The sequence below is a fragment of the Bos grunniens genome, chromosome 13 (genome assembly GCF_055505025.1).
Source record: "Bos grunniens cultivar Pamir isolate PY7600 chromosome 13, Bosgru_T2T1.0, whole genome shotgun sequence".
Classification (NCBI taxonomy): domain Eukaryota; kingdom Metazoa; phylum Chordata; class Mammalia; order Artiodactyla; family Bovidae; genus Bos; species Bos grunniens.
Window position 1 is genome coordinate 20,073,334 of NC_141177.1, and position 22,950 is coordinate 20,096,283.

General features: G+C 40.0%; 1 protein-coding gene across 1 annotated transcript; it reads left to right on the forward strand.

Moving 5' to 3' along the window:
• Positions 1 to 89: 89 nt before the first annotated feature.
• Positions 90 to 18,679, forward strand: EIF2S2 (eukaryotic translation initiation factor 2 subunit beta). The gene is made up of 9 exons (XM_086332288.1): positions 90 to 208; positions 4,804 to 4,981; positions 6,657 to 6,760; positions 9,547 to 9,682; positions 10,390 to 10,490; positions 11,071 to 11,219; positions 13,673 to 13,729; positions 17,467 to 17,552; positions 18,200 to 18,679. Exons 1-9 carry the CDS (start codon positions 194 to 196, stop codon positions 18,373 to 18,375), a joined length of 1,002 nt encoding a protein of 333 aa, XP_086188414.1. The 5' UTR covers positions 90 to 193; the 3' UTR covers positions 18,376 to 18,679.
• The last annotated feature ends 4,271 nt before the right edge of the window (positions 18,680 to 22,950 follow it).

The window sequence follows — 22,950 nt, forward strand, 5'->3', positions numbered from 1 at the left end:
CTGCGCATTGGCGGTCTCTGCGCAGGCGCATTTATAACGTTTGGGAGGAGAGGGCGGGGTGTCGTTCCCTTTCGCTGATGCAAGAGCCTAGTGCGGTGGTGGGAGAAGTGTCGGCAGGAGCAGCGCTGAAGCCGGGGCCTGGGGCTGACCCGTCAGAGTTTCCGTCCGTGCCGAGCCCACTCGAGCCGCAGCCATGTCCGGGGACGAGGTGAGGGCCTGAGACTGGCACTATGTCTAGGGACCAAGGCAGTGAGCCAGACCCACCCCAGTATGGGAGACTGGGCCTGCGGCCTAGCGGCCGGCCGCCGCCATGTGGGGCAGCCGGGCCTAGGCGACCCGGAGCGGTAGAGCCGGCGAGGGCTCCGGAGCCCTGGCTTGGCGGTTCCCGGCTCTCCTCAGGGCGGCGGCGCTGATGCCGGCGTCCTCCCGTGGCCGGCGTTTCCGGAATGCAGAGCACGTAGAGTTGCCCTCTAGAAGAGGGCTTGAATCCCCGGTTCATGCCCCAACTGAACGAGACTGGGGCCGGCGACTCCTGCATTCCTTTCGATTTGACTGCAGCTCCAACTCTCCCTCGCTGGGCGCTGGTGGTACTGAGAGGAGCGTCTCTCGGCTCTAGTAGAGCGACCGCGTTTCAAACTTTGCAGGCTGGCTTGTCCTGCCCGGCATCCACTTTTGTTCTTATCTAGAGCTTTTTTTTTTTCTTTTTTTTTTTAAGACGGGAGAGAGGGGGAGAAGGCAAGAAGAAAACATCCTTCAGTCTGAAAAAGTGATTAACCTGGGAAAGTTTTAGGGCGGGAGTCCCTGAGTCTGCCTTAGCATAGCTCTCAGCGACGTCAGCGGGAAGTCCGGGCTGCAAAGCTCCCTCGGTCTTTTCCCACTGTCTTACTTGTACCTCAGCAAATTTCCTCAAGTCCCTTTTTGGTCAGGTTTATCGCAGTTTATTTAAATCCAAACGGCCTAAAATGACATTTGACTTTTAAGTACGAGCCATAGGTATTGAACTACCGCTGGAAAACTCCCTTAAGTTTTTAATTTCTGTAAACATTGGAGTGATTGGCCAGCAGGGCCTTGGAGAGCAGAGAAAAATTCGAAGCTTTTTTGAGCTTTGTCATTTGAGGTGGGTCCTGAAAATGCTTTGAATTTCTTCAAGTAGTGGAAAGGATTCAGGGCAAGGACGAAGAATATTATCCAACTTGATTAGAGTTAATTCCTTAAAATATAGGTAGTGGCTAGTTCATGGAGGAGTTTGAAGACAAATTAAGGGATTTGGGATTTTATTCTGGAGGCGATTCCAAGCTCTTAATTCTCAGAAATGAGAATACTGAGGCTTCTAGAGAGTTGTGTGATGCTCGTGATCAAATAGTAAGTGACTGAGCCAGTAGTATTTAGAATTCCAGATCTCCGTTTGGTGCCTAGGAGACTCTGAGGAAGGAAACTGAGTCTGAGGGAAGTATGCGATTCCTGCTTTGGAGGTCATGGTTAGCCGTTGCTGTCCACCATTGTCTTTCAAAAGTTCTGAGAGGCGTTGTGTCAGGTTAGTTTTGTTTCTACTCATTTTCTAAGCTTTCCATTACCTTTAACAAGTAAGCATCTGTATAGCACAGAGTTCTCTGGGGTGCTATTCTGTGTTTTATATGGTAAAGTGCTCACAAGTGTTGTAAGAGTTCTACTACTAGTTGGTACAGGAGGTAGAAATAGAGCATTAACAGCAGTTTGGAGGGCTGGAGGGTTCAGTTTTAGTGGTGGGATTAGATGTTGAAAGAAGTGGAATATTACTGAAGGGTGAAAAGGATTTTGACAAGCAGAGATGGCAAAACCAGCATTCCAGCAGAGGACTTTGAAAGCCAATGAAGTATTAAAAAGCTTTGCATTTCTCAGATCTACCAGTCCATTTTGTAAACTGGAAATAACTGCCCAGGGAAGTTAAGTCATCCAACATCACAGAGCAAGTTAGTGGAACTAGAATCCCACCTTTGCCTTCCACTCTGAAGGTATGTGCAGGTTCTGGTTCCTTTAATCCTGTTGGATAGAGAAGTTTTCTTAGGCCAGTCCTTAACTTCTGGCTACTTTACAGGCTTGTAAGGATCAAGTGAAAAATCGGTAGGTGGAAATGATAAACTGTTAGGGACGTCCTACAGCAGAAGTAGTCCTGCATGGTAGCCAGGATAGAGGATTGAAGAATCTAATAAAAAGTAATTTATTTGTTTTTTCACATTTCCTGTTTTTCTTTTTTTTAACGTATAGTTGCCATAAACTGCACACTTCCTTTCAAACCTGGCAAGTAAGCCCAAAACTCAAATAGCATAATCTCTTTTAAGATTAATACTCTGAAAAGCAGTATTCTAGAAATAGGAGGGCTGCCATGTGAGGAAAAGTTCCCTGATCTGCAGGCATCAAAATGCTGTCAGTAGCTAAGATTATTGCTTATTACTGGGCCCCATTCACAAAGTATCTGAATACTGGGTTTTCACACAACATGGTAAGGTGTTTTACAAAAGAAACTGAATGAAAAATGGAATGTGTATTGTATGAAGTATACAAAACACAGAAGAACAAAATACAAATAAAAATCTCCCAGAATCCTATCACCCAGAGATGACCACACAGCATTTGTTCTGCTCACCTTGCCTCTCTGGGTTCTTTTGCAGCTCACTCCTACCTTCTTGGGGTGGTGCCTTCTAGGCCTTAAAGTTATCTTGAGTAAGGTATGATAGATGTGAGTAGGCTTCCAATTTGCTGAAGCACTTTAGTCTGTTGGTAATTTTTGCTGGTATCCCTTTTCCTCACCTTCTTCAACCCAACCCAGTGTGGGAAGTTAAAAAGAGAAAACGTTTGAAGACTTTATTGTAGACTTAAAAAGATAGCTCAAAAGAGTCTGATTTTCCTTAAGCACACTGTGAGCAACTATTTGCTTCTCAGATCCCAACTAGTCTCATAAAACATCTGGACTGTGATACTTCAGATATAAAAGTCTTAAAAAAAAAAAAAACCACATGTAAGTCAAGACTGACCTTGTGGTTTGAGGGAGGTCTACTTTGGGTACTGTTTAGGAATCCCTGGTTTCCATATTTTTAAACTCTAGTTTTGCTGAGTGGTGTGAATAAAATGAAGGGATGAGTATATGTCTTCAGCATCCAGAGACAGTAATTGGGAGAGATGTTAATTACATCAGTGTATAATTCTTACATATTTATAACCCTTTTCAAGGCTACAACCATAATGTTTCCCTGTGAACCTATATGAATGTTTTTCAAAGGATAATAGCAGTGGATGTCCCTCTCATCTTTGGTCTGTTTTACTGAATAATAGTTAAAAGATAATTAATATTCTAGGCAAACTTGATACTGAAAAAAAAATGCAGTAAATGGCCTGCCAGACAACCAGATTTATAGTGCTTGGAGTGTTATCTGTCATTTTGCCAAATCTCCATATTTCAGGAATGAGGATGAACTATAGCTTCTTCCTTGGAATGATTACAACACAGTATTTAGGGTGACCCAAGACCCAGTAGGTCAGCAGTGGGGAACTCCTTCCTCCTAACTCTTCTGTTTACTACTCTTAAGTTTGCCAAACTATGCTCCTCAGACTGACTGCTTTCTAGAATTAATCATTTATACAGTTAGAGCATTCTTAAGGTAGGAGGGGATAACTTTGAAATGAGGCTGTATCAATTTCCAAAACATCTTGCAGATCCTTCTTTATTGGGTGAGGATGATACTATACCACTCTCCCTTATTACAGACCATAGTTTGGTTTCAGTGTAGCTCAGTTTCCTTAATGTACTTGGGACATAAAGGATTTTAAGTTAATTACAATCAATTTGGGAATTTTTTTTGAGTTTCATATGTCTTAAAGATTAGATCACCCTGAGTTGATGGATTTTGGTGATAGGAAGCAAGACATACCATGCTTTGTCAACTCTAAAGCATTATATATAAATTGTATAACAATTGCTAACATTTATTGAGTACTTTTGTACCAGGTACGTGCCAAGTGTTTTATGTATATTTACCTTTTTGTGCTGTGCTTAGTCGCTCAGTCATGTCTGACTCTTTGCCACCCCATGAACTGCTGCCTAAAGTGGCCTCTGTCCAAGGGATTCTCCAGGGAAAAATACCGGAGGGTGTTGCCATGCCCTCCTCCAGGGGATCTTCCCAACCCAGGTGGATTCTTTACCATCTGAGCCCCCAGGGAAGCCTATTTACGTTTTTAGGTTTGGTTTTGGTTCTGCTACTGATCTCCACTTTACAGTTGAGGTGTGGAGAGGGCAAGAACTTATCTGGGGTAACAAAAGTAAAAACCAGAATTAGGATTTGAATTCAGTCAGTTAGGTTCTGGACTTATGCTTTTAAACATTTTCTTTTAATGTTCTAGAAGAACAAAGCAGAGTAAAAGGTTGTATAGAAGTTTCTTTCACTCAGATAGGGATTTGTTATACGAAGGATTGATGATGGATTTCTTTAAAAGTTTGTCTGAATTTCAGGATAAAAAAAACATTTTTAAGTTTTTTTTAAAATCAGGTCAAGTCTCCTGGTGTAGCAACCCAGGTTATCAAACTTAAAACATGTATGACTTGTCTGGGCTTTGGTTTTCTCATTCATAAAGCAAGGGACGAAGCTTAGGTTGTTATAACGCTAAGCTCCCTTTCCTAAATTCTAATATCTTGTGATAATTTATAAATTAAAAAACCGTACATGTGTTTTTTAAGAGCATGCCTTTTGAGACTGCAACACGCTTGTTACGTGAGCATCATTAAAAATAATCACATGGTCCCGGTTTCTTTTCTTCTTATCTTTTAAACAGATGATTTTTGATCCTACTATGAGCAAGAAGAAAAAGAAGAAGAAGAAGCCTTTTATGTTAGATGAGGAAGGGGATGCCCAAACAGAAGAAACCCAGCCCTCAGAAACAAAAGAAGTGGAGCCAGAGCCAACTGAGGACAAAGATGTAGAAGCTGATGAAGAAGACAGTAGGAAAAAAGGTAAGTGGTAAACATGAGAGAGTCAATATTGTTCTGAAAGACCTCGTTCTCTTCCGTTGGTGTTTTGAATTTTGTGCACACAATGACCCTCGCAGCCTGAGAGGCTGTTACAGTGAGGCTGAGGCCGTGAATAGTCTGGGCACATGGGACCTTGCCAGATTTCTTTTGGACTTGTTTCAGGGAAGATTCCACCAAATCCACAGGACAAAGATGGTAAAACTTTGTCACTCCACAGCTGGTTTTCTAATCTAGCCTGTCCAGAAGTCTCTTCCAGTTTTTTTTTTTCCTGTCTCTTTTCCAATTTTAACGGTGGTTGTATTTGAGTGTAGGCAGAAAGAAATAGGACCAAGATAGATAGTTTTACGTCTTAACAAGTTTGAAAATATATAGAAGACATTAAAATTACAGCTAGCATTAGTTACTCACTCTTGTGCTCTAACATAAACACCATTTAAATGATTTAGTAAACATGTTTATATTTGTTGAATAGAAGACACTGTACTAGGGGTAGAGAAAACTGACATTTATTGAGCATCTGCCATGTGCTAAGCATCTTGTAAACGTTTAAAACAAAGTTGGAAAATAAATCATTCTTTTAATAAGAATTAATTATGAATTCATAAATAGCTCCTTGAAAACCTTTGTAATAGAGGCATTTAAAAATATTCCTAGTGTACAGTAGGGCAGAACAAATGGAAAACTTATTAAACCAAACCTAGTTTTACTCATTAATGGTAGATAAAATTTCATTTTGTTCATATTGTAGTCTCATTTTAATGAACGTGAAATACTTTATAAGGCCTTTTGTTGGTTGATTGAATAACTTGTTGGACTAGGCACAATAGGTGAGAAAGGCATAATCCCTCGGTATCTCATTGGGAGATAGACAAGCAGCAAGTAAACACCTCTATTGGAATGACAGAAGGTACTATTATCAAGCACCTACAGGATACCTAACCCAGTTAGGGGATAGGAAAGATAGGCTTAGAGAAGACTTCTTGGTGGAAGTAACTTCTAACAAAGATCCTGTGAGATGAAGGTAAGAGCTATGGGAGAGGGCCCATAGGAAGGCTTGAAGGTGAGAGACCACACACATTGCACTAAGAAGTGGAGGTAGTTCAGTTGAGCTGGAACTAGGGATTAAGGTGGAATATGAGAGACTAGGCAGAAGTTGATAAAGCTGGAGAGCCTTGGAAAATTATGTTAGAACCCTGACTTTGTTTTGGGAACAATGAGGCATCATATGGTCAGCTACTATATAAATAGTCCCTACATGGTCCCCGATTTGATCCCTGGATCTGGAAGATCCCCTGGAGTAGGAAATGACACCCTGCTGTAGTATTCTTGCCTGGAAAATTCCATGGGCAGAGGAGCCTGGCAGGCTGCAGTCCATGGCGTCACAAAGAGTTGGACAAGACTAAGTGACTGAGCACAGTATATGGTCCCCTAGCTAGGTAATTTCCTACAAAGCTTTGAGTTAACCTGCCATTGCATTTTTAGAACCATTTAGAACCATAACTACAAGGTTAACCTTTGTAGTTGTAGAGGAATTACTGTGCTAATTAATACCAGTCTCTCTCATTCTGGTGACTTGATTAATAGATAAAACATTGGTTTAACTCAATGCTCTGCCTTTGCTATTTGCTAATAATTGATAATCTCAATTATCTTTTAGATGCTTCTGATGATCTAGATGATTTGAATTTCTTTAATCAGAAGAAAAAGAAGAAAAAATCAAAAAAGATATTTGATATTGATGAAGCTGAAGAAGGTATAAAGGTAGTATTGCTTTCTTATTGAAGGTAAAATTTGACCTCTTGAAAGGTTGCTAATGGCTGATGTTTCTCCCTCTTTGTCTCATCTCTTACTAGTTTTGCTTTTTTAATTAAGGATTTAGTCACTACTGTTAAGGTCGTTTTCTTGGCATTGTGTCTGACTAGATGTTTTAAAGGAACTATGGTTCAAAGGAATGTAAATTTAGCTTTTACACATTGTATTGTGTGCCATTAAGATGATTACAAAATGCCATTTATCATTAATCATACTGAGATTGGCTGAGGAGAGAGATTTCTGTGAGAAATCCTGTAGAACAAATATCCCTATGATTTCTTCTGTTAAACTTTCGGTAGCATGTTGAGGATACACAGATTTATGTGTATACCTCTGAGCAGCAAAGAATGAGCCCTGGCCTGTGGTGGTTGGTGGCTGATTTTATGGCCTGTTCTCCTACAGGAGATCCAGAGCAGTCAGGCTGGTTTTATGGAATTCTCTGATCTTGTGGGGACTTGAGGCCCTGTAGTTGTCTTATTACTGGATTGATTTCTAAAATAATTATCTCAGAGTTACTTTGAATAAGGAGTAGAAAGATGGGTGGTTAAGTAGGTGAATAGGAGGATGGGTGGAGAAAGGAGCTGAAAGTCTGTTCTTTAATGATAATTTAGCAGATATGTATTAGTGAAGACAGTGAGTCAGGCATTGTGTGCTAATTGTTAGGATACTAAAACAAGTAAGATACTTTCCGTTTTCAGAGGTTCGGGGATAATTTGGAGTTCTTTAGAACAAGATGATTTTACCTGGATTTATCCTATTCTCTCCTTGTTTGGAGATTCTCTTCTTTTCCTACTACTGTAGGGAAATTGATAAAGAGAAATGTTCAGATTATACTGAATAAATGAAGTATAAATATCCCGGGTAACCAGGTGACACGTTAGAGATATGCCACAGAAAGTCTTGGTTAACAAATTTCTCTAGTAACTTTTGTCCTGAAGAGTCACTTATAAGCTCTAATTTTAGTGCTTGGATACTTTTTACTCTGCTCTTAAGTCATAACAAGAAGTTTCAAGTATCCTTATCAGGCAAGACATGGACATTAACTTGAGGCTGAAGTGTTTTTAAGATTTGAATTTTCAGACCACCACAGAGCTTTTGAAAAATCTTGAAAAATACTTTGTGCTATTCTCTACCTTTCACTGGGTCTTAGCCTCCAGGTTAGAAATAGAGCTTACTGGGATAAAATTATTAATATAGGACTAGAAGCTGACTGGTGTGTGCTAACTTAGATTTAGCCTGTCTGAGTTTCTCATTTACTGATTGTCGTCTTACAGGCTAGGTTAATATCTGGTTTCTTGTCTGGTGTATCCAGCTGATAAACATGGGCTGATTGGTCTTTGATGGTCAGATGTGGCACTGAGACAACACAGCTGGATTTGGCATTTTAAGGCTGCACTTTATTTATTCCTGGCTATTTGAGCTTTTTTGCTCATTAGATTTCTAAAATTGCTATAGCAAGGTTTACAGAGTAGCACAAAAGTAGATATTGATAAGTAATGTTGACAGCACACTTCAGGTTGGATACACTGATGAAATTAGGTGAGATTAGAAGGCGGGAACTAAACTAGCCCTTTCTGCTCTTCTAGGGTTTTTGTGTCTCATTTCAAGGTTGTGCCTGGTTTACATCCATGACTATAGCAGCTAATCTTGGGATCAAGCTTTACCTTCTCTCTGTCCATTCATCATGTGACCCTAATTCTCCATGGGTTCTGCCTTTCCCTCTTTTATGATTTCATCTGTTGAAGTGTTGCCCAAAGACCTCCTTATACAGCCTAGTGCCAGGCTGGCAATGGTATAAGAAAAAAAATATTTGGTCTTTTCCACTGGTCCTGGCATATAGTTCCTAAGACTCTTGGAATCTCTGAATCTGAGTTTGATCACCAAGAGCCAATGATTTCATCAATGATGCCTACAGAATGAAGCCTCCATAAAAATCTCATGGGTGGGCTCAGTAGAAAAAACCCTTGGGGGACAGTTTTGGAGAGCTTCAGTGCTGGTGACCACATTGGGATGTTGAGAGTGGTATACCTGGAGAGAGCATGGAAGCATTACACTTCTGCCTCCCTGTTCTTGATCTATGCATATTCTCCATTTGGCTGTTTCCAGGTATATCCTTTATATATTGTGTATATATGTGTCAAGTATAATAAGGTAAGTGTTTTCCTGAGTTGTTTGAGCCCTTCTAGCAAGTGATTGAATTAGGGGTGTCTGGGAACCCCTGAACTTTAAGTAGGACATATGTGTGGGAAACCTGGGGACTCTGTACTTGAAATTGGCCTCCAAAATGAAAACAGTCTTATGGGACTGAGCCCTTAAATCCATGGAGTTTGTCACTAACTGGATAGTGTCAGAACTACATTGATTTGTATGTTATGTAGTTAGTGTCAGAGTTGGAAAATTCGTGTGGAAAAACATCACATATTTGGTGTCAGGAGGAAAAAGCGCTCCTACTAACTGCATCAGAATACTTAGAAACTTATTTAAAATATTCCTGAACCCCATGCCTGCTGAAGATTGTCAGTGAGATATAAGATTCCTTGTTAAGTGTCTTAAAATTTTTCGAGTTTAAATGATACTCTGAACAAATTTGGTTCACCTGTGAGAGAGATTTCTGATCTATAACTTCAGTTTTGAATATGTAATACTTTTTTCCCCCAAAGCCATGTCAGCCTGTATCATTTAAAAATAAAAATAATTCTAGTAGCAAAATGTTGACTCTTATCTCACTTTCTTAGGACCTTAAGATTGAAAGTGATGTTCAGGAACCAGCTGAACCAGAGGAAGATCTTGACATTATGCTTGGCAATAAAAAGAAGAAAAAGAAGGTTGTCAAGTTCCCTGATGAGGATGAAGTACTAGAGAAAGATGAAGGTAATATTGGTGAGCTTAATAGCTCATTTCTAGGTTCACACAAACCTTTGGCCTAGTCTCTTTCATGAATGGGTTCCTTATTTATTTTTTCTTGGCCCCTTATTTCCACTACCAAGTAATGGAAGCTAAAAGGAAACAGAATCTAACTTGATAATGAAAGTTTAAAAGATGTCATGGGGAAGAACTTGACAGTTGTGATTACATTATAACATACTGATTTAGACTATTGGGACAATTACTATAACTGGATTTAATTTTTTTTTTTTTACTATTTTGTTAAAAGTGCTGTTTATTAGCTTCGAAGTGCTATAACTACTTCAGAGAATTTAGAACAGTCAGCAGATGGGTTTTTATGGATGTGTTTGTTTCTTAAGTGCTTCAAAACAGACATTTTTTCCTCTGATTATCCTAGTGCATTATTTGGTTTGTTAAATTAAGAAACAGTTCAGTGTGTCTGTATTGCCACAAATTCCTAATTAGAGAGGTCTTTATTAAGGGTGATTTATGAAAATTGTAACATCTCTCTAAGGAATACGGGGTTATTTGAGAGCCTTGATGCCTTTATGATTGAGACTGTTATGAATGCAGTTGTGGGAGGGAAGACAAATGTCCTAAAGCTTTCAGTTCTCTAGATCTGCTTCTCCCTTCCCCTTTTTGTTCGTGTATCAGGCCCTACCCCTCATTCTTACAGTCTTTGTTGTCTGTAGCTTTAGAAGATGAAGACAGCAAAAAAGATGATGGTATCTCATTCAGTAACCAGACAGGCCCTGCTTGGGCAGGCTCAGAAAGAGACTACACATATGAAGAGGTAAGACAAATTCTGTTGTGAAAGGGGGCTGAACTATTCACTAGAACTCAAAAGCAGGATAAATGTCCCCTGAATTGAAAGGGCCATTGAAGTACAGGTTGATAATGAAACAGACCCAGAGAGGTCACACAGCCAGTGCACAGCACTGCCTGATGCCCACGTATGGGGCAGGCAGTCATTATAGTATCATCAGAATCCATGAACTTCTAAGATCATCGGAGCCCCCCTGGAGGGGGACAATAGAGAAAGGAAGTGTTAAAAGGGGCCAAGCTAGTCTGGAGTTTGTTTGTTCTGGGTAGTCTGAATTTTACTTTTCCAGGTACCACATATTTTCTCACAGTAACAGTAGAATTAATAGGAGCTTGTTCATTCCTTTAACTTTGACTATGGAACTGTTCCGCTTTCATAATGGACCAATTGCTGTTCAGGGTTGAGAATTATTTTCAGGGAGCTCCCAGAACATGTGATGAATGTGTACATTTGATAAGAAGTTTGTTCTTAAAGGAAATGCACAAGTTACGCAAGTGGGAACTGTATATTCCTGCTATTAATAAGACTGTACATGAATACCACTTTATAGCTACTGAATCGAGTGTTCAACATCATGAGGGAAAAGAATCCAGATATGGTAGCTGGAGAGAAGAGGAAATTTGTCATGAAACCACCACAGGTTGTTCGAGTAGGAACCAAGAAAACTTCTTTTGTCAACTTTACAGACATCTGTAAACTGTAAGTTGGTTAATGTGGAGTCTCCATCCCAAATGCCAGGTTCTCAGTGGAGTGGATGTTAAATATCCTTAATGTGGACGTTATTGCCGGTAGGAGACAGTGCACAGGTCAGGGCTGGGTTGAGTGAGGTCACAGTTCAAGTCCGTCAGTTCTTTGGATTCATAGGTCTTAGGGCTTGATTTATTAGGCATCTAAAAGTAAGGGAAGGCAACTCATGCTGACTTATGAGAGGATTCTAACCAGATGGAGTGAAGAGTCAGGAGACTGAGTGTAGTCCTTAGAAAGAAGCCTGGAAAGCCCAGGGAGATGGAAAAGCTCATCAGGCTGGAGTGGGCCTGCCAAGCAAGTACAAGCAGTAAGCTTTGGGAAGGCAGCTACATTTAATGTTCTGCTTCCTTGGGTATTGCCAAGACACAGGTGATGAGATTTCCACTTCATTAATTACCATCACATTCCATGCCTGTCTTACCCCCATGTCACTATCTGGGCCTGGCTCTTCTCAGACTTCCTCAGCTACACCTTTATGGGCAGGTTCCTTAGGGCAACTGACCTTATCTCCTGTTTGTTCTTTAATTTCATAAGTAATATAGGCTTGTTGTCAGTAAAAGGGAAAGAAAGTGAAGTTGCTCAGTCATGCCTGACTCTTTGCAACCCCATGGACTGTAGCCCACCAGGTTCCTCCGTCCTTGGGATTTTCCAGGCAAGAGTACTGGAGTGGGGTGCCATTTCCTTCTCCAGGGAATCTTCTTGACCCAGGGATTGAACCTAGGTCTCCCACATTGTAGGCAGACGCTTTACCATCTGAGCCACCAGGGAAGTCAAAATAAAGAAAATGTAATCACTAAAAATTCCCTGACCAGAGTAACCACTTGTTTTCATTGCTTATAGGCATAACTTAAAAAGTTTTAGACTTTTTTTTTTGCTGGTGGTAATAGTATTTCTATCTATAGAAATTAGATAGAAAATGAGAAAATACAGACCTGCTAAAGAAAATGAGAACTCATCTGTTTTAAGTCCATCATTAAGAGATAGGTAATCATACTTTAGTATTTTTATGTTTAGCTACTTTTTTTTCTTAATATTTATTTGGCTACACCGGCTCTTAGTTGCAGCACTTGGGATCTTTAGTTGCAGTGTGTGAACTCTTAGGTGTGGCATGTGGAATCTGCTTCTCTGACTAGGGATTGGATGTGGGCCCCCTGCGTTGTGAGTGCAGAGTCTTAGCCACTGGATCACCAGGGAAGCCCCCTCTTTAACTACTTTTAAGCATCTAAATATTTTTTAATAAATTGGTATTATACTGGTTTTTAACATTTTTCTCAATATATAGTGAACTTTTTACCCATATCATTAAATAATCTTTACAAATGTTTTTAAGAGTTATACAACATATTCTGACAGTTCCTTGGTTGAACGTGGTTGCTCCCAATTTTTCAATATCAGGCAGAGCTTCACGGAACAATCGTGATATGAACAATCCTGATACGTGTATCTTGGCAGAACTCAGAATAGAGCCTTAGGGCAAAAATTCCCAAAGGGGAATTGCCTAGTCAAAAGGAATGGACATTGTTTATAGCAAACATTGGCAAGTTGCTTTCCAGCAAGTTTATACCAGTTTATACTCCCACTAGCAATATAAGTACCTGCCAGTTTTATTATATTTCACTGACCCTTACTCATTACATTTGGAGGAAAAAGCTTTTTAAAATTATAATAGCAGTACCTAGTTATTGGAACAAACTCAAACAGTGCCAAGTGAATAGAATTAAAAAGTGTACTGAGTGGCATTACTCTGTATTTGCTTTTTTTTGTTTTATGTGCTTTTTCATTTTATGCTTTTTTTATTATTTAGAGACCTGTATTTTAAAAGCAGGATAAAATGGATGTACCATAATTTAACCACTTTCCAGTTGGTGAATATTTTAGCTGTTTTAAATTTCTGTTGTTGGGCTGCCATGAAATACTTCCCTTTTTAAAAATAAATTCCAAACAGGAAATATATAGGAATTTGCATAACAGACACCCAAGTATTCATTACCTTGATTTGGTGTGTTTTGACCTCTTGATACTTTAACTTCAGATCCTTTTACTCCTTTAAAAAGAGGGCTTTACAATTACAATTTAAGGCCATCTTTATATATCTTTCTGATCTCTTTTACTTTCCTTCCTAGAAAAAGATCTTATCCTTTAAAGTTGGTATTTACCTTTCCTGTCCATGTCTATAGACATTTACCAGTGTGTATATACTTGTAAATAAAATGTAATATTGTTTTATGGGCTTTAAAATGTAAACAAATGGTATCATATATATCTTCATTTCAGAGTTTGACGAACTGTGCTAAAATTCACCTAACAGCTGAGTAATTACAAAACAGTGAAGAGAGTGAGGTTTTTAGAAGTTTTGTTAGATTTCCATGAACGATATGGTTTATATTATTCCACTTTCTTTTTAGATTACATCGTCAGCCTAAACATCTCCTTGCATTTTTATTGGCTGAATTGGGTACAAGGTAAGAAACTATTCACGTTTGTATACAGTTACTTACAGTGTTAATGGACATTTTATAAGAACTTCTTTTAACTTGAAAAGATGTAATACACTTAGGAAAAAAAACATCCACCTGATTGTCAGAAGAACTTTTAGGGCAATGAAGGAGGGAAACTTGTTCATTTCTATGGGAGAGGTTGGCTACTTGGGAATAGGAAAACGGTCCACAGTGGCTCATATGTGAACAGGCCTGTTAGGTATACCAAAGTGAGCCGAATGTCCCTTTAAAAATAACTAATGTAATAATGAATATGACTAACATGTTGAGCCTCCATTGTGTGCCAGACTATTTTGGATACCATCTCAATCTTTACAACAGTTCTGTGGACTGTTAGAAAGTAGTGTTACTCCATCTTAACACATTTGGAAACAGGTTTGGTGAAGTGAGGTTGTACATAGGTGGTCACATAAAGAAAAAAGAAAAAGTGTTAGTCATTCAGTTATGTCCGACTCTTTGCAACCCACGAAGCCTGCCAGGCTCCTCTGTCCATGGGATTCTCCAGGCAAGAATACTGGAGTAGATTGCCATTTCCTTCTCCAGGGGATCTCCCTGATCCAGGGATCGAACCTGGGTCTCCTGCATTGCAGGCAGATTCTTTACCTTCTGAGCCACTAGGTCACATAGCTAGTTAATTGCAGTCAAGATGTAAACTCAGGTCTGTGTTTCTTGGGAGCTTTTAACTCTTAAAAGCCTTAATCTTGTGCCTTGTTGGTAGTACAGAGGTAATTAAGGTGTTCTCGTCTCTTCCTAGCTAGAAACTCATTTTGTTGGAACTGGCTGTATTTGCTGTGGGGTTAAGGGGTAATTTGCTTGACCAGTGGTAGATATGTGGGCTGTGTTGTGGGAGAATTGTATTTTAAATGTAAATTTGTTACAAACTTAAATTACATAAACTGATGGAGCAAAAGGTAGCAGTGTTTTTCCTACTTCTCAGAATAATTACAGTTTTTGTGGAGGTGAGGTAAACTATAACAAGTGGTAACCACTGAATTTATAGTCAGTGAGCTAAATATTATAGGGCTATCAAGAAAACTGAATATCTTTTGACAGTGAATGAAAAAGATTTTCTGTGTCAATTTTCTGTGTCAATCACCGTTGCCTGGAAATTAAGGGTTGCTGTTCATGGAGGATGATAATAAACTCTTACCGTTAGAGGAGAATCATAGGAGAGGTTCTTGGAAAAGTCAATTTAATAGTAAGATAAGGAATAGATTTAATGCCGCTTGGCTGAATTTTTGTTTACTTTCTGATTTGTAATTTCTTTTCACATTTTTGTATGGCTGAAATTCCAAAGCTTCTTAATTTTGATGAAACCCAATTATCAGTGTGTTTATTTGGTCACTTGTGCTTTTCAGTGTCATATTTAAGAAAATATTGACTAACAGATGGTCATGAAGATTTACGTCTGTGTTTTCTTCTAAGATGACTACAATTTTAGCTCTTATGTTTAGGTCAACAGTTTATTTTGCAGCTATTTTCCGGTATGTTAAAAGTTAAAAGTGTCAAAGTTGTTTCTTGGGCGTATAAATAGACAACCTAGTTGATCTTGCACCATTTGTTGAGAAAACTATTCTCTGTTCCAATGAATTACCTTGACACTACTTCAAAAATCAATTGACAATAAAATAAGGGTTTATTTTTGGACTCTTAATTTTTTTCATTGATGTACATGAACACTGTGGCTTTGCAATATATTTCAATCTCAGAAAACATGAGTCCTCCAACTTTCTCCTTCTTTTTCATCATTATTTTGGCTAGTCTCAGTCCTGTGCATTTCCATATAAATTTAATTTTTTTATTTTTACGTCAACTTTTTTTTTTAAATGATGTCTAGCCCAGAGCCTTGCTTTCTCAAAAGTATTACTTGTCAACAGCTACTTTAAAAAAATTTTCTCTTTAAGCATCATTGACAATATGAGGCCTGCGATTTCAACTGTACTTTTGAGGGAGGGGTTGAAATTGCTTTATAGATACAACTCACACATTTTAAAATGTATAATCCAGTAGTTTCTAATTTGTTCACATAGTTAACCATCACCACAATTTTAGAACATCTTCATTAACTATATGCAACTGATCAAAAGATTTGGTCTTAGAATTTTTAAGGATATCTATAGCTTTTTTCATAGTTTTTATATTTATAGTGCACCTCACTGCTTTGCATATGGTATGCTGTCAACAAAAGTGTGATTGTCCTTTGTTGCGTGAATGGGTCATCACACAGTTAAGTTTGTTTTTTTTTTTTCCTCCAATGGCTGGGTCCAGCTCTCTGTGACCCCATATACTGCAGCATGCCAGGCTTCCCTGTCCATCACTATCTCCCAGAACTCAGTGTCCATTGAGTCAGTGATATTATCCAACCAGTCTTATCCTCTGTCACTCCCTTCTCCTCCCCTCACTCTTTCCCAGCATCAGGGTCTTTTCCATTGCGTCAGCTTTGCACATCAGGTAGCCAAAGGATTGGAGCTTGAGCATTAGTCCTTCCAATGAATATTTGGGGTTGATTTCCTTTACGATTGACTGGTGTGATCTCCTTGCAGTCCAAGGGACTCTCAAGAGTCTTCTCCAGCACTACAATTTGAGAGCATCAATTCTTCAGCACTCAGCCTTCTTTATGGTAAAACTGTCACATCCGTAACAAGACTACTGGAAAAACCATGGCTTTTAACTAGACAGACCTTTGTCGGCAAAGTGATGTCTTTGCTTTTTAACATACTATCTAGGGTTGGTCATAGCTTTCCTTCCAACGAGCAAGCATCTTTTAATTTCATGGCTGCGGTTACTCTGCAGTAATTTTGGAGCCCAAAAAGATAAAATCTGTCACTGTTTCCACTTTTCCCCCATCTGTTTGCATGAAGTGATGGGGCCAGAGGCCGTATCATCTTAGTTTTTTTCATGTTGAGTTCCACGCCAGCTTTTTCACTCTGCTTTTTGACCCTCATCAAGAGGCTCTTTAGTTCCTCTTCACTTTCTGCCATAAGGGTGGTGTCATGTGCATATCGGGAGAAGGCAATGGCACCCCACTCCAGTACTTTTGCCTGGAAAATCCCATGGACGGAGGAGCCTGGTAGGCTCCAGTCCATGTGGTCGCTAAGAGTCAGACAGGACTGAGCGACTTCACTTTCACTTTTCACTTTCATGCATTGGAAGAGGAAATGCCAACCCACTCCAGTGTTCTTGCCTGGAGAATCCCAGGGATGGCGGGGCCTGGTGGGCTGCCGTCTATGGGGTCACACAGAGTCAGACACGACTGAAGCAACTTAGTAGCAGCAGCATGTGCGTATCAGGCTATTGATATTTCTCCTGGCACTTGTGATTCATCCAGCCCAGCATTTCATATGATGTACTCTGCATGTAAGTTAAATAAGCAGAGTGACAATATATAGCCTTGACAATAGTCCTTTCCCAATTTTCAACCAGTCTGGTTTTTGACTTAATTACAAATCATTTGTTGTGGAAGATGTAATTAAAAATTGAATTTAATGTTAGGAAATAAGGGTAAGTCATTAGGCACCAACTACTTAAGTTTTGAGAAACCAGGTAGTATTGCCCCTATAAATTACCTGTGTCATTGAATATATTTTAGTATTTAAAATATTTGAATATTTACTATTATAAAAATAAATATTAATATTTAAAATGTTTGGTATTTGATTCCTTATAGGAAAAAACAATAATATTTTTGTTTTCTTTCATAGTGGTTCTATAGATGGTAATAATCAACTTGTAATTAAAGGAAGATTCCAACAGAAACAGATAGAAAATGTTTTGAGAAGATATATCAGTAAGTGTGTAATTTTTAACACATCACTCTGAAATGTTCCCATTGGGCTGAAATATTCTGGGTGACAGCCATTGGTTTTTAATGAAGCTAGACAGGCTGGCCTTAGAAGATGAGGGAAAATGATAGTGGTGGGGAACTGGGGTGGGAAGTGGTTCTTGGTAGCCAGCTGGGGGTCAGGGAGTGGGATTTGGATTTCCTTGATCAGACCCAGCTGATCAAGGCTGCTGGTTGGTTCTAGGCTGAAGGCCAAGTCAAAGAAACCTATCTGCATTCAGACCTGATCTGACCTAGTTCTCTTACCTTCCTAATCACTTAAAATTGGCAGATCTGTTCCCACCTAAGAAAGCTATTAAGTTCTCTCTTGAGTGGGTTTCCTATAGACAAAGCCAGGAGTAGGCATCTGGCACGTGTCACTGCTTCTTTGTGCATTTGGAGCCTTTTTTCAACCCATGGTTAAGTTTGTGAACTATTACATCAGATAGCTTGTGTTTTCTTACCTCTAGAATAGCTGGGTGTAGCTAAGATAAGCTTTCAGCTTGGGTTCCAGTGTGGGATTGCAAAGTTCAGTAGAAGCATTTTAGAGGAAAGAAAACCTCAGGTAAAAAAAACCTGTGGCTACCAGGTAATTCTGTGTGTTTTCTCCTCAGAGGAATACGTCACCTGTCACACGTGCCGATCACCAGACACAATCCTGCAAAAGGACACCCGACTCTATTTCTTACAGTGCGAAACTTGTCATTCTCGATGCTCTGTTGCCAGCATCAAAACTGGCTTCCAGGCTGTCACAGGCAAGCGAGCACAGCTCCGTGCCAAAGCTAACTAATTTGCTAATCACCACTGATTTTGCAAAGTGTGTTGTGGAGATTTGGCTGGACAGGTTTACCATCAGAGTGGATATACCACTGTATTAAAAACAAGATAGAAAAGCTGCCAAGTTCTTTGGCGTGTGGCTGGTTGGTCTGAAATTCTTGCAAGATGCCGTTGCTGAAGCTGTTGACATACTCATTGCCTACTTTAACAACTGTCAGAGAAACATGATGGGGTAAGGTGGTGCTTTTTTAAAATCGTTCATAGACTTCTGTAAAATGCAAGATAAATTAAAGTTATTATAACAGTGATTCTTTCAATTTGGTTTGTCCTTCAGTTTTCTTTTCTATTAAAAAATTATGCTTAATGAATTCAGCACAACAGTTTGTGCCTGGGCAGCTCTGGTGAGGTCTCTCTATGCTTGTCCTGAGAATCTTAAGCTGGGTAGTCATTTTCCTTCTCAGTTTCTTGGGATGCCTGAAGTAGACATAGCTTCACATGATGGTTGGAACATGAAATCTGGGAGGACAGCCTGTTTTTGGTGTCCAGAAAACAATTATATAGACTTGAATTCTTTTTCATTATGTGGGGATTGTTGCCACTACCTCACAGCTGAGTCCTCCATCTGTTACCATATGAGGAAATACAGGGTGCTAAGTACCTTCCTTAGAATTTTCCTCCTTATTGGCCACTAAGAGAATCTTAGAGATACAGCCTTTGAGTATGTCTTAGAACTTGCTGGCACACCAAGAATAACCCTAGTCGGGCATCTGTTGGTGAGAAAGTGGTGTGGCTTATGCAGTAGAGAGAACTCTTGACAGTCCAAACCATGATGCTAGAGGACACTTTTCTTTTTCCTCAACTTGAGTTCTGGATTTGAAAAATGGCCCACCACAAATGTTTTTTTTCTATTTTCTGTATTAAAGTCGATTTTGAATGTGATCATGAGAAACCAAGAGGTGATTCTGATTGTGTTCCACTTCTGGGGCCTCCTTCTGGTTCTGCCTTCTGTGGTTTTAGCCAAAAAGGTATTTCCCCCCTGAGCACAAGAGAAAAGATCCTCTTAAATACCTGCTGTGATCTGCCTTGCACTTGCTGAGGGTAAGGGCATAATGCTGCCCTTTCCTCTTTCTTGTTGCCAGACTATTCCAGGAGCAGTCACTCAGCCTTGAGTGTCTTGACCATGTTGTGTTTAATCACTGTGACCCAAAGTATAGGCGAAGTGTTGTAAGGTGCCTTGGTCAAGAAGTGATAGAGGGGACAGAGCACTCCCTCAACCCAGTAGGTCTTGAGGGGACTACACACTGGCTGAGCTGCCACCACTGCCCTGATGAACTCAACTGCTGTTTATTTCCTCTTCCTTCTTTTGTATCTATATCCACACAATTCCCAATGTCAGCTGTTATTGCGTGAATAAACCAAGGATCAGTGCCTCTCGTGTAATTAGCGCTTTTGTGCCTATGTATGTGTGTTTTGTTCTTTAGTTGGGAGACATGGGATTTTACAGTTTGGTGACAGATTGGCAGTTTTAACCCCAGTTCTTAAGTCCATTCTCCAAAACAGATTCTCCAGACGGATCGAGACTTCAAGATAGTCCTGTTGTACTATTTGGTCAAAATTGGACTGACTGTAGTAGACCCATTCAAAATGACGAGTCACCCTAGGTTAGCATTCCCAGTAGCATCAGCCTCTCTTCTGTCTACTGTACTATCTCAGACCAGCCATAGCTCAGCTGGAAGGAATCTTCTATGGAGGGACAAAGCAAAGGCCATTGAGGGTTTCCGATCAAGAGCAATGTTCTAGTTTTAAGGGAATCAGACCACCATTTCCAAAGTGTCTTCAGAAACTGTTACAGTGTGTTCCTTAATTATGCTGGGGGTTGTGGGGGGTGTTTTTTGAGACCAGATAAACATGTTCCATGACAAAAGTGAAAGTCTTTTGTATGTGGATGTGCATTTTCACAAGCATATAAATATGCAGTTATATCTCTTGAATTCATACCTGCCCACAGCCCCATCTACAGAAAAGTTTAAACTTTCCCTAAGATCTCCTGGCTCTTCACAGGTCCCTGCCCACTTCATGTAAACAACTGTTTTACCCTCAGGTCACCATAAGTGCTGAGAGCAGAGTTTACATGTTCCTTGATATATTCCCATACCTAGAAGAAGCAGGACTTAGCTTGTGGGTAGTAAGTCAGGTTTCTTTAGCTCCCTTCCCCCCAAACATATTGTAGACTAAGTGTTTAGAAAAAAATGCTGGGCTGGGCAGCCTGGAATTATGAGGCCCCAGTTCTGACCTGGTCTCCGAAGTGCATATTTGAACAGAACATCAGACTTCACAGTGTGTTTTTAGATGTCAGTCTTTATAGCATGTGGTAGTGTTTATCTAAGATGAATTTATAATTTCAGAGTTTTAATTCCCATAATCCTATCACCATAGAATCTTTTCATATCAAGAACATTTTCCAAGTTAGTACAGTATTTTTAAAAACTGCATTAAGAATCTATTCATGGTATGCCATAGTTTATTTTCAATACCCTAAATGGTAGGTTTTTATAATGCTGAGTACAGGCCTTGAACAGTCTGGACTGGCAGCCTTCTATCATTCATTATATCCTGTATTATCATCTAGAAAATGAGAAAATGCCTACCTCAGAGATGATGAAATATTATATTTAAAGTGCTTAACCCAGGCCTGCCTGCCTTGCACTGTGCACGATCTTCCTTCTATACTCCCCTCAGGCTGAATTACCCTGGTCGGAGGGGAGGAGGCACAATGGCTGATAGTACTTGTGAGCGTATCCCCTTTCCTGAAGAGAGATGCTCTGCCTTTGCCCTGCCAAGTGTGCAAATCCTGAGGACTATAGGTATTACTTACCTATTTTTATGGTGACAGTTGCCTTTGACCTTGTGAAAAACTGCTCTGCTTTGAGACAGGGTAGCTACCTGTCTCCAGGAGCATCACACTCCCCCAAAGGTTTGCAACAACAGAGGCATAGTCCTTCAAGCTTTGTCCCATTAATGGTGGTGCTCTCCAGAGAAGAAAGGACCAAACACTTGCTGGGTCTCCTGTGATTGCTGTGGGTCCTATCCCTGCAAACCTTCCCTGGTAACAGATACTTAAGAACCTTCTAATTACTGCCCCTTGCTTTAAGTGTGGCTTCTGTTTTAAACAGTATTTGAAACCACTGGAGAACCAGCTGTTATAAAGGATAAGTATTAACGGATATTCTTATTGAATGTCACCATTTTAATGGGCACTTTTAAAAATTATATTCATTGTACAGATTTTCATGAACTTTAAAGTGAGCCAGGAACCAAATTAAAGCCAAAATATTACATGAGATATTAGCCGAACCTAATATGCTGGGAAACAACTTCACTATCATTAACTGTTTTGGCCTCAAGAGTTACGACTGCTTCACTTTTCAGTCCCAGCTCATTATGACAGATGTCTCAGATCTGGGCTTTTTTTTTTTTCTTCCTCTTCTGCACTATACAGCTTGTGGAATTAGTTTCCCGACCAGAGACTAAACCTAGGTTTTAGCAGTGAAAGTGCCAAGTCCTAACCACTGGATTGCCAGGGAATTCCCTTTGTGTTCTTCCTAAATAATCATTTATGTAATACATAGATAGTACTGCCTAAGTACTATCCCTAATTTGTGTGAGGTCCTGTTCTAGGAACTTCTGAACTGTAGTGTTGAAGACTCGAGAGTCCCTTGGACTGCAAGGAGATCCAATCAGTCCATCCTAAAGGAGATCAGTCCTGGGTGTTTATTGGAAGGATTGATGTTGATGCTGAAGCTCTAATACTTTAGCCACCTTATGTGAAGAACTGACTTACTGGAAAAGACCCTGATGCTGGGAAAGATTGAAGGCAGGAGGAGAAGGGGGCGACAGGATGAGATGGTTGGATGGCATCACTGAAACAACGGACATGAATTTAAGCAAATTCAGGAGATAGTGAAGGGTAGGGAAGCCTGGCATGCTGCAGTCCATGGGGTCATAAAAAGTCAGACATGACTGAGTGACTGGACTGAACTGAAAGAGCAGACTGATGGAAAGTGAAAGACTAGTTAGGTTATTGTAAAAGTCTTTAAGAGATAAAAGGGGCTTTAACCTACTAAGGGAGTGGGACAAAAAACAAGTTAGAGCTAAGGCATACCTTGGAAAAAAATAACATGATGCTGACATGAGCAACAGGGTAAACACATACACCATTCTCCAAGATGCAGGATTCATGAAAATAAAAGACGCCGTGTGTGTGTCTCAGTCATGTTCAAGTTTGCAACCCCATGGACTATAATAGCCCGCCAGGCTCCTCTGTCCATCGAATTTTCCAAGCAACGATACTGGAGTGGGTTGGTTGCCATTCTCCTACTCCAGGGATCTTCCCAACCCAAGAATGGAAACCTGAGTCTCTTGTGTCTCCTGCATTGGCAGGTGGGTTCTTTACCACTGCACCACCTGGGAAGCCCAAGATGGGGAGGGCAGGGCTCAGCTGAGGTCCTCGTGGACATCCAAGTGCAGCCATCAGCTGGGTCTCTGTATGTCCCCTGGCACTCCTGGGGAAGACAGAGTTAAGAGGTAG

What these genes read in the sequence shown, in the direction of transcription:
- EIF2S2 (XM_086332288.1), top strand. An exon ending in AAGCTGAAGAAGGTATAAAG is followed by an intron (nt 6,761 to 9,546) that starts GTAGTATTGCTT and finishes TCACTTTCTTAG; the next exon opens with GACCTTAAGATTGAAAGTGA. An exon ending in GAGACTACACATATGAAGAG is followed by an intron (nt 10,491 to 11,070) that starts GTAAGACAAATT and finishes ACCACTTTATAG; the next exon opens with CTACTGAATCGAGTGTTCAA.